Source organism: Chlamydomonas reinhardtii, chromosome 2 (genome assembly GCF_000002595.2).
Source record: "Chlamydomonas reinhardtii strain CC-503 cw92 mt+ chromosome 2, whole genome shotgun sequence".
NCBI classification, from domain to species: Eukaryota; Viridiplantae; Chlorophyta; class Chlorophyceae; order Chlamydomonadales; family Chlamydomonadaceae; genus Chlamydomonas; species Chlamydomonas reinhardtii.
The window spans coordinates 1880655-1903362 of record NC_057005.1 but is presented as its reverse complement, the minus strand read 5'-3'; the positions used below and the strand labels follow the sequence as shown (position 1 = coordinate 1903362).

The following is a 22708-nucleotide window of genomic DNA, read 5'->3' as shown; positions in this document are numbered from 1 at the left end:
CTAGCACCTGAAACACGTCTGACCATCGTGAAGCTTTGATCTCCGTGACACGGACCTCCGGCTGCCAGCTGCAGCTTCGCGAGGCCCGCGTGTCAGGCCAGGGTAATCATCGGGCAGCGCTTCGTAATCATCTGCAATTATCCCTACATTACATGGACTGCTACCATTTGCATGCAACCACTCGAACGCAAACGCTCACAGCGGCGACACAGATTCCATTCCGAAGGCATTCGATCAGTGCTTGCGCGACTTTTAACGAAGCAATTGTTGTCGGCAGTTGTTACAAGCGTCATACTGATACTCTAATTATCAGATATTTGCCACCAGTAACAGCTTTCAAGCATGCAGAGCGCTCGGGTTTCGCGGACTGCACGCCACACCCGGCCGAGCTGCCGGCCCCAGCGGGCAGTGGCCGTGCGTGTTAGTGCAAAGGTCAATGTTGAGCAGCTGAAGGCGCTGAAGGCGGAGCTCTACAACTACATCAACAGCCGGGGTAGGATCGACATGGTGCACTGTTCGCACAAAGCCACGCAAGCTCTCGAGTAGCATGATGCAAGTGAACAGTGCTCCACATGCTCTAGGCCTGCCTACCTCGCATGCGTTTAGCCTGCAGTCAATTCTGAAGCTATCCCGGGAGTCCCAAACCCCAGAGCTCCCCTCCATTCCCGTGCTACGGTGCCACTCGCAGCCAGCAGCTTGGGCCAATTATCGCTATGTGCTTTGTGTCTGTCGACTGGAATGCGCAGGCTGCAACCCCATTTCTGTGCGCCTGGGCTGGCACGATTCCGGCACCTACGACAAGGTGCGGCACTCGGGTGTTCGCCCCGCGTCATTCAGGACGCGCAGTGCCTGCATGCACACGTGTGTGCGCACGTGCGAATTACACGGCGCATAGAGCTGCAGCCCACTGCAATCTACGTGAGCTGTAGATAACGGCGGTGGCAACTTAAGGGTTAACGGACCTTGTCACCTGCAGAACATCGCTGAGTTCCCGGCCCGTGGCGGCGCCAACGGCAGCATTCGCTTCAAGCCGGAGATTGACCATGGCGCCAACAAGGGTGCGGAAGGGGCTGTTATTGAATGGCGCTGGAGGCGCGGGGCCGCAGCGAGCAAGTAAACAGCACAGCAGGCGACACACGCAACCAGCAGTGTAGAAGCATCATGCTCAGCTCTAAACTTGCATGTGCTTCTCCTGGTCAATGATGCTAATGCTTTTCAGGTCTGGCTATTGCTCTGGCCATTCTGAACCCCATCAAAAAGAAGTACCCGGACGTGTCGTACGCCGACCTGTTCCAAATGGCATCAGCCACCGCCATCGAGGTGTGTGTGCGGCGGAGTGTGGTGCGACGCGAACGACTGATGAAAGGCTAAGGAGCTGGCGCATGAGCTCATTGCTTCCCATTGGTGCCGTACTGCGGACCGCTACTGCATTGTTGTCTGGGAGGAAGGCGTTTCTGCCTTCATGCAAGCCGCCATCGCGCAAACGCCCACACGCGGCCACTCCCCACCGCATTTCATTTCGCCACCACGCCTCAGGCCTCCGGTGGCCCCAAGATCCCCATGCGCTACGGCCGCAAGGATGCCAAGGGTCCCGAGGAGTGCTCGCCCGATGGCCGCCTGCCGGGTGCGTGGGGATTGGGTTCGGCTAATTGGGGGAGTGCTGGCCGGAGGTTGTTGTGTGGGAGGCTGAATGGGTGGGACAACATGACCAGCATCACCGAGAAGCGCGAAAAGCGGGCCGCGGTTTGCCACTGGCAGGGGAGGTGTGATGGCGCGTGAGGCGGGCTGTGGAACGACGCATCTCTTGCGATTTGCATCCGCACCGCAGGCGCCGCGCACCCGTTCGCTGACGGCAGCGGCAGCCCTGCGGAGCACCTGCGCCGGGTGTTCTACCGCATGGGTCTCAACGACCAGGTGTGTGGCGGGAACCGGTCAGTGCAGAGTAGAGGGGGCCAAGACCGTCCGTGCGATAATGGGGCAGGGGTGCGCTCACCAGGCATGCTACGTCGTTAACTCCACGACCCATCCCGACATGCCGGCATTCGCATACACCACTCCGCAGGACATTGTGGTGCTGAGTGGCGGCCACACCCTGGGCCGCGCCCGCCCTGAGCGCTCCGGCTTCGGTGAGTTTGCATCACCGCTTGCAACATTCTCCCCCTTGCAACCAACCCACAAGCACCTGCGGATCCGCCCGGCCATTAGGCGCTCCCCCGACATCCTTCTACACTGCTTCTCCTACTACAAACGGCGTACAATTCCTTCTGCCCACTGTCGCACTTCCCGTACCCCAGAATCGTCATCTTACGCCCGCTGTTTCCGTGTCCTCGAATAAATCTCCCCCGCAGGAGCTGAGAAGACCAAGTACACAGACGTGGGCCCGGGCACCTCCACCGCCTCGCCCAGCGGCGCCACCGACCGCCCCGTCACGCCCAAGCCGGTTGGGCAGCAGGGCACCAGCTGGACCGTCAACTGGCTCGAGTTCGACAACTCCTACTTCAAGGAGGTGCGTGGGTGGGCAGGCGTGTGAAATACACCTGCAGTGAAATACACCTGCAGAACACCTGGGTGGAACACGTGTTTTGTGTGTATGTGTGCGTGTGTGTTAAACAAAACCAAACGGAACAATTTCCGCCATACACGCGCGCGCAGTTACCCACAAATACCTACGCCAGTAACCGAGCCCCGCGTTTGTCGATGTTGCCCCAGTTGTCACCTTGAGTATACTCACCTGCACATGTTGCCTGGAACCCCCTACCCGGGCGTTTGGCATTCAGCCTCGTCTCCAAGGTGCACCATCATGCGCTGCCATGCTCCGCGTCGGCGACGCGCTACAACGTTTACCGGGCACGCCTAATCCCCTGGGGCTCGTCCACGGTCCATAGCCAGTCTGACCTATAACCGAAAACCGTGTTTCTGTGTGGGTCTGTCCAGGAAGTGAGGCGGGGGCGGAGGCGCGCGGCGTTTGGTGTAATCTTGGGCGGCCCTCCGGCTGGCTGCCGCCAGGCCTTCTCCGCCACACCGCCTTGACGCCTCCTTTCCCTCCTTCCCACTCCTTCCCAACAGATCAAGGCCAAGCGGGACTCGGACCTGTTGGTGCTGCCCACAGACGCATGCATCTTCGAGGACGATCAGTTCCGGTGAGTTAGTGGGGAGGAGGAGGACTGGAGGAGGAGGATGGGATTTGTGTTCCGGCTGTGGAGGTTTGGGGTTTGAGGTAGGACGAGCGCACGAGTGCCAGCAGCAGCTTCGCTGCGCGGTGCGTGGGGACCGGCGCGGTCAGCACAAGGGCAAAGCGGCGACACCCGCCCGCCTGAAGCAACACTGCCAAGCTTGCGCGTCCGCTGACCACGAACCGCATCGCAAGCGACCGCCCGCCCCGTCCCGCATGCTTCGCCGCTCACATGCTGCTGCTCCCCACGTGCCTTTTCCTGCCTTGCCCTCGCAGCCCCTATGCTGAGAAGTACGCGGCCGACCAGGCGGCCTTCTTCGCCGACTACTGCGTCAGCCACCAGAAGCTGTCGGAGCTGGGAGTGGAGTGGGAGGAGGGCGCGCCCGTTACTCTGGACTGAGCGGCAACGGCCTGGCATGGCGCTCCACGTTGTTTGCAATCTGGTGCCGCAGCTGGGTGGCTGTAGAGCTAATTCGGGCTGCGGGGGAGCAGGGCGCGCTATGTAACTTATGGGTTGGGGGTGGTTTCGAGATGTGTCCTGTCTCAGACGTGTGTGTGGCGGTGGGCTACGTTTGGTTATGGCCATTCTGCATGGTCCAGGCAGTTCGCTGTCCAGCAGGCCCCCGCGAGCTTGGACTCATGGTTGCTGGACGCAACTTTGCGAGCACATTACTATCAATTGCAGTGAAAGTTGTGTAGTGGGTGGCAGTTGCTATTATGGAGTGCCCTGTCCTGCCTGATGAGTCAAGCCTGGCAGAAGCCACGTTGCGAACCCTTATCATCATACCGGGTGCTTCTGAACTCTTGTGTATGGATATGAATGCAATTATACTGGTCGTAACACGCTGCCGTGATTGTACATGCTGCTGAGTTGCACGCATCACGCCTACCACGCCACAGTGTGAGCGGGCATGTAACATAACTATCTACGTTTCTTGACTGCTCCCGGGCCTCTGCTTTCCACTATGACAACGTACACCCCTCTACAGCACAACATGTGCTCCGTGATTTAGGTATTGCCCTAGAGAAATCCCAAGCACAGTGCCCCGAGCGTCGCAAGCACAGCCGGGTAGACAGCCGCCATCGCCGCCGGGCGGACGCTGGCGCCCGCGGAGCCGCCGGCAGGCGGCGGTGGCGGCGGTGCAGGTGCGGCCGGTGCCGCAGCGGGCGCGGCGGCGGCAGCCGGTGCAGCACTGGCGTCCGCAGGTGCGGCCTCGGTCGTAACTGCAACCGGCGCGGGTGCAGGCGCAGACGATGGGGCTGGCGCAGGCGCCGCCGCCGCAGGCGCCGCGGCGGCCGGCTCTGGCTGGGGCTCGGAGGCTGCAGAGGACCGCAGGTCAGGCTGCTGCACGCTTGGCGCTGGCTCCGTGCCCGCACCGGCAGCACTTGTCTTGGCGGCACCGCACACGTCCTCGCAGCGCTGCAACGAGGCGTAGTTGTTGCCGTTGCCACCGCAGCCACCGTAGGCGAACTTCTCGCAGGCTGCGGCGGCGGGGTGACACATGAGCGGGTGAGTGCGTGGGCACAGGTGCAAGCGCGAGATGGTGGGCGGGGCTGCCTATCTACTGGAATGCACGCGGGTGGCGGGTGGACGCGGGTGGGCGGCAGCTGTTGTGCTGGGGGTCCACCAAACTGCACTGACCAACCCCCAGAACACACACTCTCGTGGCATCGTGGCAAGTAGTCGGTGCTGCTGTAGTGCGCTCCATGTGGTACTCTATACACCGGTACTCACTCTTGGTGTCGAGGTTGAAGTGATAGCGAATGAAGCTGCCGCGGCACACGCCCACGTCCCGGGACAGGCTGCAGTCCGACTCCGGCGCGGGCGTCTCGTCCGTCACCCCCGCGTCCGCGAACGGACCCGAGCTACTGCCGCCAGCGGTGTCGCTGCCGCTGCTACTGCCGCCCTCTGTCGTCTTGCCGGAAAGCATGACCATCACGTTCTCCTGACCCCCGCTGCCACTGCTACTGCCTGCAGGCGCAGGGGCCGCGGCAGCGCCGGCGGCAACAGGCGCGGTGGTGTTGGTGGCGGCGGCGGCTGCCGCCGCCGCCTGCTTTAGGAAGAGGGAGGACGCATCTGCAGGAGCTGAGCCGTTGCCACGGGCTGTAGCAGCAGCTGTAGCGGCTGGGACTGATGGGGCGCCCTCGCCGTCAGGCTGGGGGATGGCTGTGGCCGTGGCATCGCCCGCGCCTGGCGCTGCCGCTCCCTCATCAAGCAGGTATCCCTCCTCCTCCTCTGTGGTGGTGTCGGTTGCCTCAGTGGAATTGGACGGTGCGGTGGCGTCTGCGCCTGCGCCTACGGCTGCTGCTGCTGCTGCTGGCGTCGCCGCCGGCGTGGGCGTAGTGACGGCGGCGGTGTCGCCGGCACCGGCGGCTTGTCGCCCGCCGGCCGCACCTGATCGTGTATGATTGGATGCATGGCGGACAAGAGAAGGTGAGGTTGGTGGGTTTGGGGTGTGGGGTGGGTGCCTTTTCAAAGAGTAGCGACACTGTCGCTGCCAAGGAGTGTCGCTGCTAAGGATACGGTACTCTAAGGGTCCCACCGCGCTGTGCCCTGGGGTCCGCGTATGACCCTCCTGCTTATGTAGTTATGTTGCTTGGGCCCACAGCTGCAGCCGCACCGTATAAAACCATGCCCACCTGCATCGCCGGACGCCGTGGTGTTCGCGGCGCTTGGTGCCGCAGCAGCAGGCGCTGTCGATTTATCGGTGACGGCGGTGGGGGAAGCCGCGGCGGCAGGCGCAGCAGCCGCTGGAGCAACTGTGGGCGCTGCTGCCGGAGTGGCCGCCGGAGCTGCGGGCGCGGCTGCGGGTGCGGCTGCGGGCGCGGCTGCGGCGGTGGCGGTAGTGCTGTCCGGCACAGGCGTCGGCGCCGGCGTGCTACTGCCGATGCCGGCGCGGCGGCGCGCCAGGGCCTCCGCAATGAATGAGGAGCCTGATGAGGACACCTGACTTGCGACCTGGGACACGGAGGGCACACCCGCCAGCTGCTGCGGCTGGCAGTGCCTGTGTGGAGGCGGTGCGTGTGGAGCAAGAGGAGCAGGAGCAGGTGAGGAAGACGGGCAGGAGTGCGCTGGGCGGGTCAGTGAGGGAGTGTGTGCACGCGGTGGGTAGGTTGCGTGGCGTCACAGTTTGACAATAACAGCTGGCTGCTGTACATGTGTGCGTGTCATTCAAAGGCACTGCAGGAAGGACCACGGCATGTGGCACTTCAGGATCGTGGTCGGAGGCTTCTCCCATCCGTTTCAAGCAGCAGTAGCAAGCAGCAGCAAGCGGCAGCACTAGCAGTAGCAGCTGGTGTGGGGCCAGGCGGGCTCGCTCACCCTGGCTGCGCCAGTGCCAGCAGCACGCAGGCCACGACGAGCGCTGCAGCAGCAGGCAGTCGGCCCAGGGCTGCCCCTGTAGCTGCAGCTGCCGGCGGCTGCCGCTGCCGCCTTTGTTGTTGCTGCATGGGCATTGGCAGCCGCACAGAGCTGCAACAGCAGGCCATAGGTGGCCGCGGGAGAGACTGTACTGGCGCCCGCGAGGAAGGCGACTCGCGCGTGTATGGGAGCTGCAGTTCTGGGCGAGAGAGGTGAGGCGCTGGGTCGGAATTCAGTGTGCCAGCAGCTGCTGAAGGGTGTTGGGACTCGTTACGCACTCTCGTTACGTTGGAAAGCGGAGCGGGCAAGGCGGAGTGACAGCTGACAGCCGTCAAACACCGCGCCAGTCGGGCAGCATGAAAAGCTCAAAACTTGCGCTGCGGCAGGTTTCCTTGTTTTCCCTTGTTCGCGACGGGTCCTGGCTACCTTGGTTTCCTGAGCATAATGCATTTCCCCCTTTGAGGACCGGCAGGAGCGAGATGTCGCGGGCACGGCCGGGCGCGCCGCGGGTGCTGGCGGCAGCGGCGACCGCGACGGCAAAGCTCCTGCTGCTCCTGCTGCTGCTGGCGCTCATCGCCGCGACCGCCCGTGCCGCAGCCATGGGCTCGTTCCTTGCGGCTTCCACTGCCACTACGTCAGCTGCAGCTGCTCACGGCACCGCCACCCGGCTTGCCGCCGGTGCGACCGTGATGCCGCCACGCAGCATCACCACGGCCGGCAGCCGCCTGGCCCTCTTGCTACTGCCGGCGGTGTCGCCACTGCCACGGACAACAGGCAGCCACTCGGCAGGTGCAGCCACAGCCGCGTCAACTGCAGCTGCAGCTGCAGCAAAGCATACGCATGGGCAGGCTCGCCGGCCCTGCCGCAACAGACACGCGTGTTTGCCAGCCCGAGGGGCGGCGCCGACGGCGGCAGTAGCAGTGAAGGAGTCGGTGGCTGTAGCACCACCGGCGGGACTAGTGGAGGCGCCCGGAAGGGGTGATCATGAACTGGTGCGAGGGAACGTGAGCCAGCGATCAACAGTGACCAGCAACCGCGTGCGCTTTATCATTGGGGCGCGGCTCATGGCTATCAGGCGGGCAGTAGCAGCAGCAATAGCAGCAGTGGGAGCAGTAGCAACAGGTGGTGACGGGAGCAGTGACGCCCAAGCACAAACACGTGATCCCCGGCTATCCAGCGCAACGAGCTTCAGCCCAAGTCGTGATCAGCAGCCAGTGTCCCGCAAGTCGTTCGCACGTGCCGCATTTAGTTCCTGCAGGGACGTTGCAGATCGGCTAGTGCCGCGTGGGTGGGGAGGCAGCAGTCGCAGTAGCAGTAGCAGCGAGCGTCCCGCGCAGCCACGTTTCGTGCATCCTTTCGAGGCACACGGGGCTGGCGGCAGCAGCGGCAGTAGCAGTAGCAGTAGCAGTGGCGGCGGCAGGAACCGCCGGGTAACACTGGCGTCAGATGGTGGCGGCAGTGGCAGTGGCGGCGGCAGCGGCGGTGGCGCTGGCAAGGACTCGACATCTGGCGCAACCATCAACGATTCTAGTGAGCTACCTCCGAGTGCAGCACACATACTGGCGACGGCAGCTGACTATTACGCCTACTACGGTGGCGCATCCAGTTACGACTACGGCAGTAGCCCCCCTGGTGACACCTCTGGCGGTGACAATGGTGACGGCAGTAGCAGCGGCGACAGCACTAACGGCCCGGCCGATGGCGGCACCATCACCGGCACTGCCGAGGACGTGGGTGGTGGCGTGGTGCCCTTCGCTGTGCCATACCGCACTGGCAGTAGCAGCAGCACCGGCGGCAATGGCGGACGCGGCGGCGGATTGTCAGACACTGTGGCGGCGGTGGCGGCGCGGCGGTCTGAGCCGCCGGAGGGCTTCTTCGGTCGGCTGGCGGCGCAGCTGCTGGGGCTCGTGAACGGCCTGGCGGCGGGTGCGTCATCTGGGCGTCTGGGAGCCTGGGCTGTGGGCTGTGGGCTGTGGGCTGTGGGCTGTGGGCTGTGGGCTGTGGGCTGTGGGCTGTGGGCTGTGGGCTGTGGGCTGTGGGCTGTGGGCTGTGGGCTGTGGGCTGTGGGCTGTGGGCTGTGGGTGGTGGGCTGTGGGCTGTGGGCTGTGGGCTGTGGGCTGTGGGCTGTGGGCGGTGGGCTGTGAGACACAGGGGTGCTCGCTGAAGGCCCACGCCCCATCGCTCCCCATCTTCCCTCACGCCCGCAGCCGTGCCGCAGCTGGGATCCATTGCCAACGCCACCACCGCGGCTCTGGGCCTGTCGACCTCCCAGCGGCGCAACACGACCACCGCCCTGCAGACCAACCCCAACCGCACCGCCGGCTTCTACACTGCCGGCACAGCGGCCGTGGACCCCACCCTCGCCGCCGCCCTGGCGTCCGGCTACTCTGCTTCTGTAGCCAAGGACATCGTCAGTGAGTGTTAGAGAGCACAAGGGAAGCAGCCCCGCAGGACTGCGGTGCACCGTCAGTGTGTGCTGTGCTCTGTAGCATTTGCGCCGCACGCACGCACCAACTTCACATGCTCGCTTGCAAGACACCACTCTCGCACACGCCATGGCCACGACGCCGCCATCCCTTCATCACGCGCTTGAACGCATCTTGCGGCGCTGCTTCGCCCCCTGTTTGCAGCCTCGGGCGCCCCCACCGCCAGCTTCGGTGCCGCGGGTCAGACCATAGCCGTGGGCAACACCAGCACCCCCGGACCTGGCGACACGGGCGCGCGGGCGCTCACCGGCGGCCTTACGCTGGCAGGTACGGATGTGCGCGCTCACAGCCCCCCGCCCGCCCGCCCGCATCACCGTCCGTACCCACAGGCGTGTGTGTGCACCCACCACCACCACCACCACAACCAGTGCCTCCACAACCGGTGCCCCAAACACTTAGGAGTAGGCCCATCACCCCCACAATCCATGTTCTGCGCCCCACCCCCTGCGGCCCACTTCCCCACTTCCCACACTGTTACGCCCCAGTGCGTGCTGACCCCATTCCCTTGTCTCTGCAGCTCTCCCTGGTTTCACAACCTTGGTGCACCCCCACGACACTCAGGCGAACAGGCGGTTCCCACCCGTGTCACCTTCACCATCGGCCCCGTACTCAACGTGTTCAGCGGGGGCCGGCGCACCGGCGCCAGCAGCCAGAATGGAGCCGCGGTGGAGGGCACAGGTGCGTGCATCCGTGCGCGTCAAGAGAGCCACAGGGAAGGAAGCGCGCAGGTGTGTGTGTATGTGTGTGACTCCCAGGGGTGCGTCCCCTGGTGCCTCCCCGGCATGTGAGCCGCATCCCTTCAGGTCTCTCCCTCCCTCCCTCCCTGCCGCCCCTGCAGGCCAGGCCTCCGACATGACGGTCATCTCCTCCTCCCTCGCCACCTACGCCAAGCAGCAGCTCGGCGGCGCCGGCGGCGTGGCGGCGCAGCGGGCGGCGGACCAGTCGCAGGCGGCGCTCCAGCAACAGATGGCGCAGGTCAGTGGCTACGAGTGGCCCAAATAACACCTGGTCTGGTGGAGTGGTGGCGTGTTGCATGCCTCCAGAGCCCCTACCTTCTTGTAACAATGTACCCCCCTCCCCTTTATGCACCCCCGCACCTGTCCCCACCTCCATCCTCCGCGCCCACCACCCTTTGGCCTTGGTTTACTTGGGAACGGAATAGGCTAAACCACCACCACCACCACCACCCCTCCGCCACCCCACCCCGCCACCACCACCACCACCACCACCACCACCCCTCCGCCACCCCTCCGCCACCCACCCACCCGCTCGCGCACCCCCCGCCACCCCCAGGATATGGCCACGCAGCAGGCCGCCGCCCTAGACTCCCTGCACACCGAGCTGCAGCGCCAGAAGCTGAGGCAGCAGCTGCAACGACAGCAGAAGCAGAATCAACAAAATGGAGGCAATGGCGGCAGCGGCGGCGGCGGCAACAGAGCGACCCAGGCTTTGCTTGCTGCGCTGCAGAATGACGGCAACAAGGGCAAGGGTGGCGGCAGCAGCCCGCCAGCGCAGGGGCCGCCGCCGCAGCAGCCTCCTGCGCAGCCAGGGCCCCCGCAAGGGACTGGAGCAAGTCCTTCAAGACCGCAGCGCAAACAGCCTCCGCAAAGAGCGTGAGTGCCTTGTGTGCCGGGCCGTACGTACATACTCCCCCACAGCTTCATGGCACACGGTACCTATACCGTGCTCATGCATGCCGCCGGCGTCATACGTCTTCCGGTGCACCACACACCCGTCGCTGAACCTCTGCGTCAAGCCCTCCCCCAGGTCACCCGTACCATCGATCCATCTCTCCCTACCCTGTGCTGACCATCGCACCCCCATGCGGCCCTCACTGCCGCGCTCCTTACTTCGCACCCACCACCCGCAGCAACAGCGGCGGCGCCTCCGGCTTCGTGCGTGTGGCCCACCGCGACCTGCCCAACTTCAACAGCAACGTGCTCACCAACAGCGCGGGACTGCTGCAGACCTTTGGAGCCACCAACCTGTTCGGCTGGACCAGGTGCGTGCGTGTGCATGCTTGCGTGTGCTCGTACATGTACATATGTGATCATGACACGACCACGGGACTGACCCCACTGGGCCCATTGGCGCACGCCGCCCATCGGCACCACGCCCGGGGACCTGCAGGGGTTCAGCCGAGGCGTCTGCGGCGGTTTTCGGCACGGAGAGCACGGCGGCACGTGCCTCGGGCGGCGCGTTTGGCACCGGCGCCGCCTCCAGCAGCACCTTCGTGGTGGGCGTTACGCCGCTGCAGGTGGGGTTGCAAAGCAGGGGTGTGTCTCGCATGCCCGCAGCATGGTGGCAGTTGGCGGGGTTTGGGACCCGGGCTGGCTGCGGGTTTCACCAACGGCGCACGGCCCTATGATAGTACACCTGCGCGCCGTCGCCGCTGCCGCTGCAGGATGTGGTGTGCCTTCCCAAGAAGCCTCAGCCGCACCCCGAGCAGCAGCAGGGGCCTCAGGGCGGCAACGCGCTCCAGGACTTGCTGCATTCAGCGGCAGTGGCCCCCCTCCCGGCCGAGCTGACGGCCGGCTCGGGAGGCGCCGTTGTCGGGCAGGAAGGGGCAAGCGCGAGCGGGGACCAGCGCAGCGGTGGCGTCGTCGGACCCGCTGCGTCCGCAGCAGACTGCCAGCCGGCTCCCGCGTCGCAGGGGCCAGGGCCAGCGTGACCTGAATGCCCGTTGTCACATTGCAATGACTGGATGCGAAGGAGGACGAGGGTAGGCTGTCGCGAGCGACTGATCGGGCGGGAGGATGGTTCAAGCGGCCGTCAGTGGGGCCGTCCAAGCCTGGTCGAGTATCGGGCGCATGTTGAGTCCTTTTCATTCAAAAGGACGTCTTTGCGCAGAGTTGACCGCCCTTTCGGTTGCAACGCGCCCAAAACACACGCGCGCCACCGGTCGGCCGGGTTAGGGGGCCTCCGCGCAGGGCCCCGCATTTACTCGAAGTGAGCTGAATTTGTGGTTCAAATGCAAGTAGGTATTACTCAGGGGTTTTGGAAGGGGTAAATTCCCCGCGGACTTCGGGGGTCAATCGGGGGTTGAACCCCCCGCGAATTTGCAGGCTCACCTCTCAGGAACTCAGCGCTCCGCAGTATGGAATATACATACCTAGAGCACTACTTCCTCTAGAAGACCAGTGCGGGGCGTCTGAGCTCGCCACTGTTAAGTTTCACGCACGCATCAGCCAACTTTTGGTCTCGTCCTGCTTGACCGCAGCTGGAGCACCTGGCCTCGTTTACATAGGTAACACAACCAGCGTACTTCAACCACGGCATTTGCAAGGACCCTGGGAGACGTGTCTGTGGGTGGAGCGCCAATCTTGCCGCGCTCAGAACCAAGGGGGGAACCGATTTATGGACGGGAGCTCCCTCCCTGAACCCCCTCGTCGTGAAGAGCCTTCTCACCTGCGTCTATTTTCCAAAGCAGTCGCCAGCAACAAGCCAGCGAACGCTGCCCACACACAGCAGCCGCCCGCGAACCCGTTTACGCGCTCCACCAACGTCGCCGCGAAGTCGGTTGACGCAAGTGCTGTAACGTCAGCTTCCTCGGCTCAGCCTAGCGCACCGGCGGCCGGTGCAGTGTCCGCAGCAGGCGTTCGTGCACCCGCATTTGACTCCAGCGCGGCCATCGGAGGCAGTGCAGCTCGTGGAAGCAGCGCTGCAACAATGGAGCAACTTCACACAGAGCCGCACGCCAAGCGGCACAAGTCAAACGGACCGGATGAGGACGATGCCGGTGAGTTAAAGGTTTTCGCGGGTTCGCTTTCGCTCACACAGCAATTCATAACGCAGCAGCTTGGGTTCAATAGATCTGGGAGGTGCACATGTTTATATGCTAGCAGCGGGCAGCTTCGTGCGGGCTCGGGGGAACTGGCTCAGGAGTCTTCGCCGAGTGGTGGTTGGGTGGAGGCCAAGTCGGGCAAGGGGGTGGGGGTTGCAGTTGCCCCACCATTGTGAACTTCCACGCTCTTGAGAGTAAATGTTTGCTTGCCGCTGGAAAGGGACGCGCTGCGGGGCAGCTGCTGCATACCCAACTGGGGCTTCCAACGCCCACGGCCGGTCGGTTCCCCCTCCCGAACTTCTTGGATGTGTTCCTCGTCCCAGCTTGTCAAGGCCCCTCCTGCAGCTCATTGAAATGACACTGAAGCCTGCCGACCCCGCCCACTCTGCCCACCCATGCCTGCAACCCCCTTCGCAACATTCACGACAGGCGCGCCCACCGGGCCCCCTCCCATGATGTACAACGGCCACGGCGACTACGCCGCCGCTGTGCAGCAACAGCAACAGCAGCAACAGCAACAACAGCAGTACGCCCAACAGCAGCAACAGGCAGGCGCCGCCGACGCCTACGCCGCTGCCAACGGCGGCGCGCGGCCCGCCATGCGCCTGGGCGGCCTGGCGCCGTCGCGCCCCGCCGTCGTGCTGCACGCCGGTGGCGCCGCCGCCGCGTCGCCCGCCGGCGGCGGCCAGTTCCGCTCCATCGGCGCCGGCGCGCACCACGCGCACCCCGTGCCCACCGCGCACCACCCCGCGCACGCGCACATGGGCGCCGGCGGCAGCGCCGGCCCCAACACCATGGCCGCGCTGGCCGCCGCCCACGGCCACGGCCAGCCGCAGCTCGGCGGCATGCCGGGCGTGCACATGGGCGCGCCTCCGCCCGGCGGCGCGCCCATCAACGTGCAGGCCATGCTCCAGCCCGGCCTGGGGCCCTACGGCGGCGGCCTGCTGCCGCCCGGCTTCGGCATGGCGCCGCAGCAGCATCAGCTGGGGGCCCACGGTCACCCACAGCTGGCGGGCCACGGCCACCCCGGCATCCCGGGCATGCACGGCGCCACCGCGCACCACCCGGGCCTGCCCGGGGGCGGCATGATGATGTACGGCGGCGGCAGCGACGGCAGCCAGGACGTGCTGGGTCGCCGCGCCATCCCGGGCATGCGGCCGGGCGTGCTGATGAGCGCGCCCACGCAGGAGGAGGAGGAGGGCGAGGACGAGGACGCGGCGGAGGAGGTGCTGCAGCAGGTGCGGTGCGGGAGCGGGAGTGGGAGGGTTGGGGAGGGGAGGGGCAGGAGGAGCAGGGGAAAAGAGAAGGGAGAAGGGGTGGGATGGGAGTGCAGGAAGAAGAGGCGAGGCTGGCGGGCGCCGGAAGAGGTGGGTGGCTGGCTGCAAGGCGGAGGGCGTTGTCCTTGAGGCCACGGCAAGAATGCTCCATGTCGTACCGCTGCTTGCGGTGGCCGTTGCACGCCGGCTCAAGGCAAGGCATCCGCACGGCCCTTCCGCACTCACGCCCGCCCGCCCCTCTACCCGCCTCGCCATGTCGTCTCCCTCCCTCCGCCCCAGGTTGAGAAGATCAGCGCCAAGCTGACTGGCGCTCTGGGCAAGATCAACCAGAGGATGCAGGGCATCGCGCCCACCCTGGGCCCCGACGGCATGCGTGAGTCTGTCATGTCCTTCGCGCAGCGCCGAATCCGCCTTGCTGGCCTTGCATGCCCTACCTACCTTCACGCGCGCCCACAGCCCACAGCCCCAGCCACCACGCCCTTGCCCTGACCGCTTCGCCCTCCTCTCCCCTCCCCCTCCTCCCCTACCTTCTTCCGTTTCCTGGTCTGATCATGCATGTGATCCCCCTGCTCGTAGCCGAGGCCGCCTCGCGGCCGCTGGTGTCCACCGCCGACATCGCCGTGGCGGTTGACAGCCAGGAGGTGGCCAACCGCCTCAAGCCCTACCAGCTGGTGGGCATCAACTACCTGCTGCAGCTGGCCAGCCAGGAGGTGAGGGGGCAGGGGCGGAGGGGGGAGGGGGTGGAGGAGGAGGAGCCGGGGAGAGGGTTGCAGGTACAAAATAAACGAGGAAGAGCGAGGAGGAGCGAGGAGGAGGGGAGTAGGGGCGGTGGCGGCCAGGGAAGGCCTGGAGGCCGTGCATATAAGACGGAGCGGGGGGCCGGGGCCGGGGCCGCGGAGGTTGGCGGAGAGTTGGATGGGAAGGTGGGTGGGATTGGCAAGGGGTGGTAGGCTTGTCCAAGCAGGCTTGAGGAGAAGGGTTTGGGTTGGATGGAAGAGGGGTGGCGGAGAAGGGGCCTGTGAGGGCCGTGCTCCCTGGGGGGCATCCCTCAAGGCGCGGCACGTCAGCGGGTGCTCAGGGCGTGGCCCGAGGACTGCGCGGCAAGGCAGTGCCATATTGCACACCCTCTCCAAACCTTGACCGCCCGGCCCTCCTATTGTCGCCATCCTGTGGTGCAGGTCGGCGGCGCCATTCTGGCCGATGAGATGGGACTGGGCAAGACCGCGCAGACCTGCGTGTACATGGGTGCGTGGGGGCAGCGGGGCCCATGAGCGCGCCTGGCTCCTGTTCCTGATTCTAGGGGTCCTAATCTTTCATGTACACGCCCGTCCTCTCCTCACGCTGCCGTTTACACCCAAGCCCCTGCTCCCTCTCGCGCCTGTCTGCCCCCCATCCCATATGGGCTCGGCCACATACCGAACTGCCAAGAGCCCTCTGTAACCTCCCTCTCCGCCCCTGCCCGCCCCTCCTCCCTCTCTCCCTCCCTCCCTCGCAGCCTGCCTGAAGACGCTGCTGCAGGACCCGGGCCCGCACCTGGTGGTGGTGCCGGCCTCACTGCTGGAGAACTGGCAGCGCGAGCTGGCGTCCTGGTCGCCCAACCTCAAGTGAGAGCCGAGCGGCGGATCGGCGTGTGATGCGGATGTGGGCTGTGGTCGTGTGATGCGGACGTGTGCTGTGGAGGCGCACCCGCGGGACACGGCTAGGGAGCGGCGCGCGGGCGTGGGGCAAGGCGACGGGGCGGCGAGGGCTGTCTGGCGGGGCTGGCATCGGACTAACGATGTAGGCGGTACTCCACCTCACCCGTCCGAGTCGACCTGGCGCTGACCGTCACCCCTGCCCCCTCCTGCTCCTGCTCCCCCGCCCAGGGTGGTGACCTACTACGGCCCCAGCCGCGAGCGCACGCGGCACCGCATCAAGCGCAAGTGGGAGCGCATCCTGAACGGCCAGGACCCCGGGCCCGACAGCGAGGACGACGAGGCGGTGCCCGAGATCCGCATCGGCGCCGACGGCTACCGCGAGGACGACGAGGCGGCCGACCCCACCGAGGAGGAGGAGGTGGACGAGGACGACGACCACGGCGGCGCCGCGCCCATCATCAGGCAGAAGGGCAAGGTGGGAGCGGGAGCGGGAGGGGTGCGGCGGGGGTGCTGGAGGGTCGGCTGGGGTGGGGTGGGTGGTGGTGGTGGTGTGTGTGGGGGGGGGAGGGGGTGTCAAGCCACGCATGAGAGGTTGAGGAGTTGGGTGAGGAAGGGCGGTATGAAAGCGGAGCAGCGTGTGCGGCGTGGCTGTCACCCAGGGGGTGGTTCGGAGCTGAGCACACGGCGCCCCTGGATGCGCTGTGCGGTGGCCGGCAAGCGGCACCCACAATCAGCTCCTGTGCGTAAGCTCTTGGTACCGCTGTACCGTCCCCACCAAACCGCATCCACGCAAACGCAAACACACGACCCGAACAACGCAACGCAAAGACATATAACCCCACTCACGCAATCCCACTCACGCAACCCCACTCGCACACACAACCTCACGCACAGGGCGGCGGCTGCGGCGGCCTGTTCGACGTGATGCTGACCACCTACACGCTGTGGGAGCGCGAGGGCGCCAACTACTCCATCGACCGCTCCTTCCTGTCCAAGTGGCCCTGGAGCCACGTGGTCATGGACGAGGCCCACGCGCTCAAGAACAGCAGCAGCACGCGCTCCAAGAAGCTGCGCAAGGTGGCGGGGCTGGCGGCCACGCGCATCATGCTCACGGGTGAGAGCGGCGGCGGCGCGCCACACTGTGTGTGCGTGTGTCTGCTGAGAGTGGGTAGTCGTGCTGTTGGGTGGCTTTCGGTGCATCCGGGAAAGGTTAGGCAGCTGCCAAGTCTTTCTCCGGCCTACCGTGTGCCTGGAACCCCACCCCACCATGCCTCTTTCTTCCCTCCCCCACGTCCCCCCTCTCCCTACGCCCTCCCCCTCCTTCAGGCACGCCGCTCCAGAACGACCTGGAGGAGCTGCACGCGCTGCTGGCCTTCCTGCTGCCCGCCATCTTCACCACGGGCGACGGCGCCGACGCGCTGGCGGAGCAGGTGGCGGACGCGGCGCGGCCCGGTGCGCCCCGCGACCTGGAGACGCAGGCGCGGCTGGTGGAGCGCATGAAGGCACTGCTGCAGCCCTTCATCCTGCGGTGGGTGGGGCGCGTGGAGATGCGGGCATGGTGGTGGGGGCTGGGCGTGGCGCGTGAAGAGTGCGGCGATTGGGGTAACGTTTCGCCGTCGAGTTGTCTACCCCGTATCTACACTCCCTCATTCTTGTGCATCCTGCCGTGTGCTCTTCTGTTGTGGCCCGCCGGACAGCCGCCTGAAGAGCGAGGTGGCCGACCAGCTGGTCGCCAAGCAGCAGCACATCCTGCAGCTGGTGGGTGGGCCGGGGGTGGGGCTGTGGCTGCTGCCGCTGCTGCTTCGGGTTCAATTAAGCAGTCTCCGAGTGTGTGGTCTTGGGGCAGCAGTGCATATGCCGTAGCAAGCTTCTCCCCTCCCGACCAAACGACATCCTCCAAACCTTCAGAACCTTACCCACGACACCCCCACCGCCCATGACAGGACATGGTGCCGGCCCAGCGCGCGCTGTACGAGTCCACCATCGCCAGCATGCGCGATGAGGTGCACAAGGAGGTCACGGAGGCGGCGGCAGCCGCAGCCGCCGGCGGCGGCCGTGGCCGCGGCCGCGGCCGCCCGCGGCGCGGCGCCGCCGCCAAGGCGGTGGCGGAGGCGGAGGCGTCTCCGGGCATGCTGAGCCCGGCGCAGATCAAGGGGCACCTGGACATGAGCCGGCTGAGCAGCAGCCGCGTGCAGCACATCTTCACGCAGCTGCGCAAGATCGCGCAGCACCCGCTGCTGGTGCGCGCCAAGTACAACCAGGAGCAGGTGAGCGACCGTGTGTTTGTGTGTGTGAGAGGGCGAGAGAGCGGTGGCCTTGGACCTGGGTGAGGGGCGTAGGCCGGGGTTGCGGGTAACGGCGGCTGCTTTGGTGCACTCAGGGCAGGGCAGCAGTGCTGTTTTGCACGATCTTGTGCCAGCTCCTGCCTGCTCCTGCCCCGCCGTCATTCCCAGCCCATCCTTACCCCTCCCTCACCTCACCTCGCACCCTCCTGCCCTGCCCCAACAGATCCAGGAGCTGGCGCACATCTCCGCCACGCGCGGCCTGTTCGGCGGCGCGCCCACGGTGGAGCGCTGCCTGCAGGAGCTGTCCAGCTACAGTGACCACCAGATCCACGGCTTCGCGCTCACGCACCACAAGCTGCTGGAGAAGTACATCCTGCCGCAGGACAGCATCCTGTCGTCGGCCAAGGTGTGTGTGGGGCGGGGGGGGAGGGGAGCGGGGGGAGGCAGCACGGGGAGCGCAGGAACGGGCCTGGTTGTCAGGGGAGTAAGGGGAGGGAGGGCCGCGAAAGCGAGGGTCGTGCGGGATTGGGCTATGTGGAAAGGCTGCAGGCAGGGCTGTGGTCGCAACGCCCGATGTCGCTTGGCATTTACGCCACCAGACGTTGCCCTGGCGCCCGCGCTCCGACTTGGCCGTTCATCCTTTCAAGCCCTGCCCCCCGTCGACCGCTCCCTTACCTAAGTCATGAATGTAACCCCCCTCATCCGCCCTCTGCCCCCCAGGTGAAGCAGCTGGACGAGCTGCTGCCCAAGCTCAAGGAGAACGGCAGCCGCGTGCTGCTGTTCAGGTGCGTGTGTGTGTATGTGTGTGTCTGTCGGGGGGAGGGGTTAACGTTGAACCAATCCCGTAATGAAACAGTCGCGCGGCAAGGAGAACTGCAGCTGCATAAGCGAGTGGGGGGGGGGGCGTAGCCGTTGTTGGGGAGGGGAGGGCGTTCAGGGGGGCTCCTGGCTTGAGGCTCGAGTCTCAGATCTGGTTCCCTGCACTCGCTGATCTCTCTGGCTCCTCTTCCCTGCGCTTGCCTGCCCATTTTTCCTGGTCGCTCTGCAACCCCCTCCTCTCCCCCCTTCTCCTTCCCCTCCCTCCTCCCTCCTCCCCCTCAGCCAATGGACGACGGTGCTGGACCTGCTGGAGTGGTACCTCAGCCTGCGCGGCTATACCTACTGCCGCCTGGACGGAAGCACCAACGTGAGTCCTGCCGCTCACGAATCACCGGGATGCCCTGCTGCCGGCGCGACTGTCTGTCTGTCCGTAGCTGCTTGCCTTGACGCGCTGCTAGCCTTTAAGGCGCCACATCAATCACTATACATGCAGTACCTTCCTGTTATGGCGCTCTCATTACTCAGAATCCTAACATGCGAACACATGCACACACTCGCACTTACACACACGCAGCCCGTGTCCTTCACCACAAACCCTCCCTGTACGATCTCTCCCACTACTGCTGACGCGTAACATGCACACACACCGCACACGCAGGTGGACGAGCGGCTCAAGCTGGTGGACGCCTTCAACGCCTCCGACTCGCCCTACTTTGTGTTCCTGCTGTCCACGCGCGCCGGCGGCCAGGGCCTCAACCTGACGGGCGCCGACACGGTCATCCTGCACGACGTCGACTTCAACCCGCAGATCGACCGCCAGGCGGAGGACCGCGCGCATCGGTGCGTGCTGACGTGTATGCGCGTGCGTTGGGGTGCATGTGTGTGTGGGCGGGGGGGGGGGCCTGTATAGTGCGCACGGGCTTGGCAGGGAGCCGCGGAGCGGGGCGCTGGATTGGGGACGGGGCGTCGCTGCGAGGGCCCAGCAGGCGAAGGCTACGTGGCAGCGGACGGGCGGTGCGGGGCATGGCGTTCCGTGTGCTGTTACTATCCTCGCGCCTGATCCCGTCGCGCCTTGCCGCTCCCTCTTTGTGTTCCCCCCCTCCGCAGCCTGGGCCAGACCCGCACGGTGACGGTGTACCGCCTCATCACCCGCGGCACTGTGGACAGCAACATCCAGGTGGGCGGGGCAGGCGCGGGGCGTGCAGGCTGCAGGCCGCAGGTGGCGTCACGTACCTACGTTCACGGAGAGTGGGGGCGCTGGCGTGCGTGTCGAGGGAACCGGGCGCTGCTCCTGGCGCTTTTGACTGGTCGCATCGGCTCGTAGCTGTATCGCAGTCATCATGCGCTTTGACCCTGTCGCTCTCCCAACCATTGAGACCCCCGCCAGCTTACGAAGCAGTCCGTCACCTGCCCGTCTCTCTTCCTCCCTGCTGCCCTCAGGCCATCGCCGAGCGCAAGCTGGCTCTGGACCACGCCGTGCTGGGCGACGTGGCGGTGGAGGGAGGCGGCGCGGGCCGGGGCCGCGGCCGCGGTCGCGGCCGAGGCGGCGTGTCGGCGGCTGAGGCCCGGCACATGGCGGAGATCCTGTCGGCGCTGCTGGTGCCCTCGGACGGCGCGGGAGCGGCAGCAGCAGCAGCCGCCGCGGCGGCGGCGGCGGCGGCTGGCGGTGACGGGCACGGCCAGGGCGCGGGCACCAGCGGCGGGGGCGCGGCTGCGGCCGAGCAGCAGCAGCAGCACCATCACCACCACCAGCAGCAACAGCAGCAGCAGCAGTACCAGCAGCAGCAACAGTACCAGCAACAGCAGCAGTACCAGCAGCAGCAGCAACAGCAGCAGCAGCCCATGGGCGGCGTGCCAGGCATGCCAGGCGCCGTGAGCGTGGCAGGCATGGCGCCGATCCCGGGCATGCCGGGCGTGCAGTCGCACCAGCAGCAGTACCAGCAGCAGCAGCAGTACCAGCAGTACCAGCAGCAGGGCATCCCGGGAATGCCGGGCGTGCCGCAGTAAGCGCGTGTACCTGGGCAAGCAGCGGCTGAAGCCATGCAGCCGTTAACGGGTTGTTGTTGGTTACAAGGTGGTGTGCACGAGCATGCGTGCTATCCTGTCCCCGTAAGTATTAGTGGCGCGGGCCGGTGGGCCCGTTAGCTTTTTGGAGGGCACCGCGGGGCTGCGTGTTCGTGAGATTGGTGGCGAAGACAGTGTGGGGAGAACCCAGGTCAGCCATCGGTGATGTCGGTGCCAGCTTTGCGGCGACGAGTCGGCAGCGCGAGGATAGTGGGCATGGGAAGGGATGGGAACGTGGCGTGTCGGCGGTTTTGGGAAGCGTGGTTGGCCGGCAGGCAGTGACGTGAGGTCTGTTGACGAGCTGGAGGCTGGATTAAGCGATTGTTGCTTCTTCCAGGGTTACGACCGGGGTTAACACAGATGCGGCGGCCGCCGTGAAAGTCATATGATTCTGAAGTCGACATGCTCAAGTATCGTTCGTAACTAGCAGCGCAGTGCGGCGGCGCTGCTGCCGCTGCGCACGTGGGTATGCTGATGCACGTGTTTGCTGGTTCAGAGTTCATGATATTGTGCGCTTGAGGACCAGTATGTTACTACTCGCCTCCAACAAAAAACAGTGCGCCCGATTTGTGCCTGGTTAGCCATGGCAGTTTGAAGCAGTCCTGGAGCGGCCAGGCAAAGGTGCAGCAGACGGCGTGTTTGCCGTGCAAACAAAAGATTTTGGAGATGGGACGTGTGACCGCGACGGGCAGTGTGTTTGCGTGCGTATCGTTTGTGTGGTTGGTATTACAACGTTTTCTCGACTGCCTTGTGTAGCCTCGCGTGTGTGCACGTGTGCTTGTTTGTGTCCATTACAGTCCGCACACAAGTCCGTACACCTTCGCGTCATGTTATCTGCAGCCGCCACTCGGGCGCGCCGGGTTGCGACATTGTGCGTCTTTGCAGAGGACGCGCGGCCTGGGGCCGTTGTGCGTTTGCTGTGAGTGAGTGCGAGCGGGCTGAGCATTGGCGCAGACTGCGTGCTTTAGCCCTGTGTGTAGTAGATCTATGCGGTATTTAGGGCGCTGCCCCTGTCAGCCTGGGTGCGGAAGGGTTGTGTCGCGGGTCTGCACACATCGCAGCGCTTGTGCGTGTGTATGGCCTTCGCCATTGCAGCTCGCTGGCCCCTCTGCAGAGGTGCGAGGCGCCTGGTAAGGGCTGCGGGGCTATGAGAGGCCACACACGCGCGCATGCGCATGGAAACGCAATCCTGGGACCTTGTCAGAATGGGCGCGGACAGCGGCTTGGTCGGCGGCAAGCAGGGTATATGGCGGCAAGCAGGGGCTCCGGGGCTGGCTCAAGACGAAAGGCGTTGGCAGACGGGTGCGAGCGTGGCCTTGAGTGGCTGCCGCATGCACACATATGTGTTCCACACGATCTTGTCACGCCGGAGGGGGGAAGCGCTGTTGCGAGTGGCTCTGTTTGTCGCGGTCAGGCTGGCTTCAAGTGCGCCCATGTAAACAATGAGTAGAGGCCCACATCCCAAGACCGTGACTTTGATACTTATTTCTACTTCTTCTCCTTGGCGGCACCAGGCATGCATTCTCGCTTCATGCACCAGCGCGCCGCCAGCACAGCTGGCAGCATCCCCGATATGCAGGAGCTGACAGCTGAGCAGCAAGCAGGAGCTGCAGCAGTGCGGGGACATGGCCATGTACGTGTCGCACCGTCAACGGAGGGGCGGTGTATGAGCCCCGCGCCCCTCATCTGCGCTTGGACAGCTGGCTTCCTGCGCAATTGTGCCCCCAGTTCAAGTGACTATCAGGACACGGAGGAAAGTCAGAACCCCGAACCTCGTGCCACGGCAGCACACACGCCCATTGCCCCGTCGGGCTTGTCCTGCG

The 22708-nt window shown here is 65.4% G+C and overlaps 4 protein-coding genes across 4 annotated transcripts; 3 read left to right on the top strand and 1 right to left on the bottom strand.

Annotated features, from left to right (window-relative positions):
- The first annotated feature begins 20 nt into the window (after positions 1-20).
- On the top strand, positions 21-4101 carry CHLRE_02g087700v5 (uncharacterized protein). Its single transcript, XM_001701895.2, has 10 exons — positions 21-493; positions 747-802; positions 977-1058; positions 1220-1320; positions 1537-1624; positions 1829-1914; positions 2063-2126; positions 2349-2506; positions 3067-3140; positions 3449-4101. The coding sequence occupies exons 1-10, from the start codon at positions 343-345 to the stop codon at positions 3570-3572; spliced, it is 984 nt and encodes a 327-aa protein (XP_001701947.1). The 5' UTR covers positions 21-342; the 3' UTR covers positions 3573-4101.
- Positions 4102-4128: 27 nt separating this feature from the next.
- On the bottom strand, positions 4129-6800 carry CHLRE_02g087666v5 (uncharacterized protein). Its single transcript, XM_001701699.2, has 4 exons — positions 6495-6800; positions 5813-6177; positions 4908-5567; positions 4129-4654 (listed from the first exon to the last, which is right to left on the bottom strand). The coding sequence occupies exons 1-4, from the start codon at positions 6659-6661 to the stop codon at positions 4194-4196; spliced, it is 1653 nt and encodes a 550-aa protein (XP_001701751.2). The 5' UTR covers positions 6662-6800; the 3' UTR covers positions 4129-4193.
- A 130-nt stretch (positions 6801-6930) lies between these two features.
- CHLRE_02g087633v5 (uncharacterized protein) lies at positions 6931-11886 on the top strand. The gene is made up of 10 exons (XM_043059362.1): positions 6931-7322; positions 7803-8459; positions 8741-8947; positions 9164-9286; positions 9581-9697; positions 9858-9994; positions 10313-10632; positions 10890-11021; positions 11150-11276; positions 11424-11886. Exons 1-10 carry the CDS (start codon positions 7013-7015, stop codon positions 11688-11690), a joined length of 2397 nt encoding a protein of 798 aa, XP_042926996.1. The 5' UTR covers positions 6931-7012; the 3' UTR covers positions 11691-11886.
- Positions 11887-12130: 244 nt separating this feature from the next.
- CHLRE_02g087600v5 (uncharacterized protein) lies at positions 12131-22336 on the top strand. Its single transcript, XM_043059361.1, has 17 exons — positions 12131-12758; positions 13233-14041; positions 14360-14453; positions 14657-14790; positions 15259-15325; positions 15576-15684; positions 15946-16192; positions 16612-16831; positions 17044-17245; positions 17415-17475; positions 17661-17984; positions 18226-18408; positions 18723-18787; positions 19104-19188; positions 19480-19661; positions 19929-19998; positions 20262-22336. Exons 1-17 carry the CDS (start codon positions 12689-12691, stop codon positions 20826-20828), a joined length of 3489 nt encoding a protein of 1162 aa, XP_042926995.1. The 5' UTR covers positions 12131-12688; the 3' UTR covers positions 20829-22336.
- Positions 22337-22708: the final 372 nt, after the last annotated feature.

Coding starts and splice junctions, on each gene's coding strand:
- CHLRE_02g087700v5 (XM_001701895.2), top strand. CDS start 343: ATGCAGAGCGCTCGGGTTTCGCGGACTGCACGCCACACCCGGCCGAGC. Junction 1,625..1,828: donor GCCCGATGGCCGCCTGCCGG/GTGCGTGGGGAT, acceptor TCCGCACCGCAG/GCGCCGCGCACCCGTTCGCT. Junction 3,141..3,448: donor TTCGAGGACGATCAGTTCCG/GTGAGTTAGTGG, acceptor TTGCCCTCGCAG/CCCCTATGCTGAGAAGTACG.
- CHLRE_02g087666v5 (XM_001701699.2), bottom strand. CDS start 6,661: ATGGCCTGCTGTTGCAGCTCTGTGCGGCTGCCAATGCCCATGCAGCAA. Junction 6,178..6,494: donor CTGGCACTGGCGCAGCCAGG/GTGAGCGAGCCC, acceptor GCCTCCACACAG/GCACTGCCAGCCGCAGCAGC. Junction 4,655..4,907: donor CTTCAACCTCGACACCAAGA/GTGAGTACCGGT, acceptor CCGCCGCCGCAG/CCTGCGAGAAGTTCGCCTAC.
- CHLRE_02g087633v5 (XM_043059362.1), top strand. CDS start 7,013: ATGTCGCGGGCACGGCCGGGCGCGCCGCGGGTGCTGGCGGCAGCGGCG. Junction 10,633..10,889: donor AAACAGCCTCCGCAAAGAGC/GTGAGTGCCTTG, acceptor CACCACCCGCAG/CAACAGCGGCGGCGCCTCCG. Junction 11,277..11,423: donor TGGGCGTTACGCCGCTGCAG/GTGGGGTTGCAA, acceptor CTGCCGCTGCAG/GATGTGGTGTGCCTTCCCAA.
- CHLRE_02g087600v5 (XM_043059361.1), top strand. CDS start 12,689: ATGGAGCAACTTCACACAGAGCCGCACGCCAAGCGGCACAAGTCAAAC. Junction 14,791..15,258: donor TGCAGCTGGCCAGCCAGGAG/GTGAGGGGGCAG, acceptor CCTGTGGTGCAG/GTCGGCGGCGCCATTCTGGC. Junction 16,832..17,043: donor CACGCGCATCATGCTCACGG/GTGAGAGCGGCG, acceptor CCCCTCCTTCAG/GCACGCCGCTCCAGAACGAC.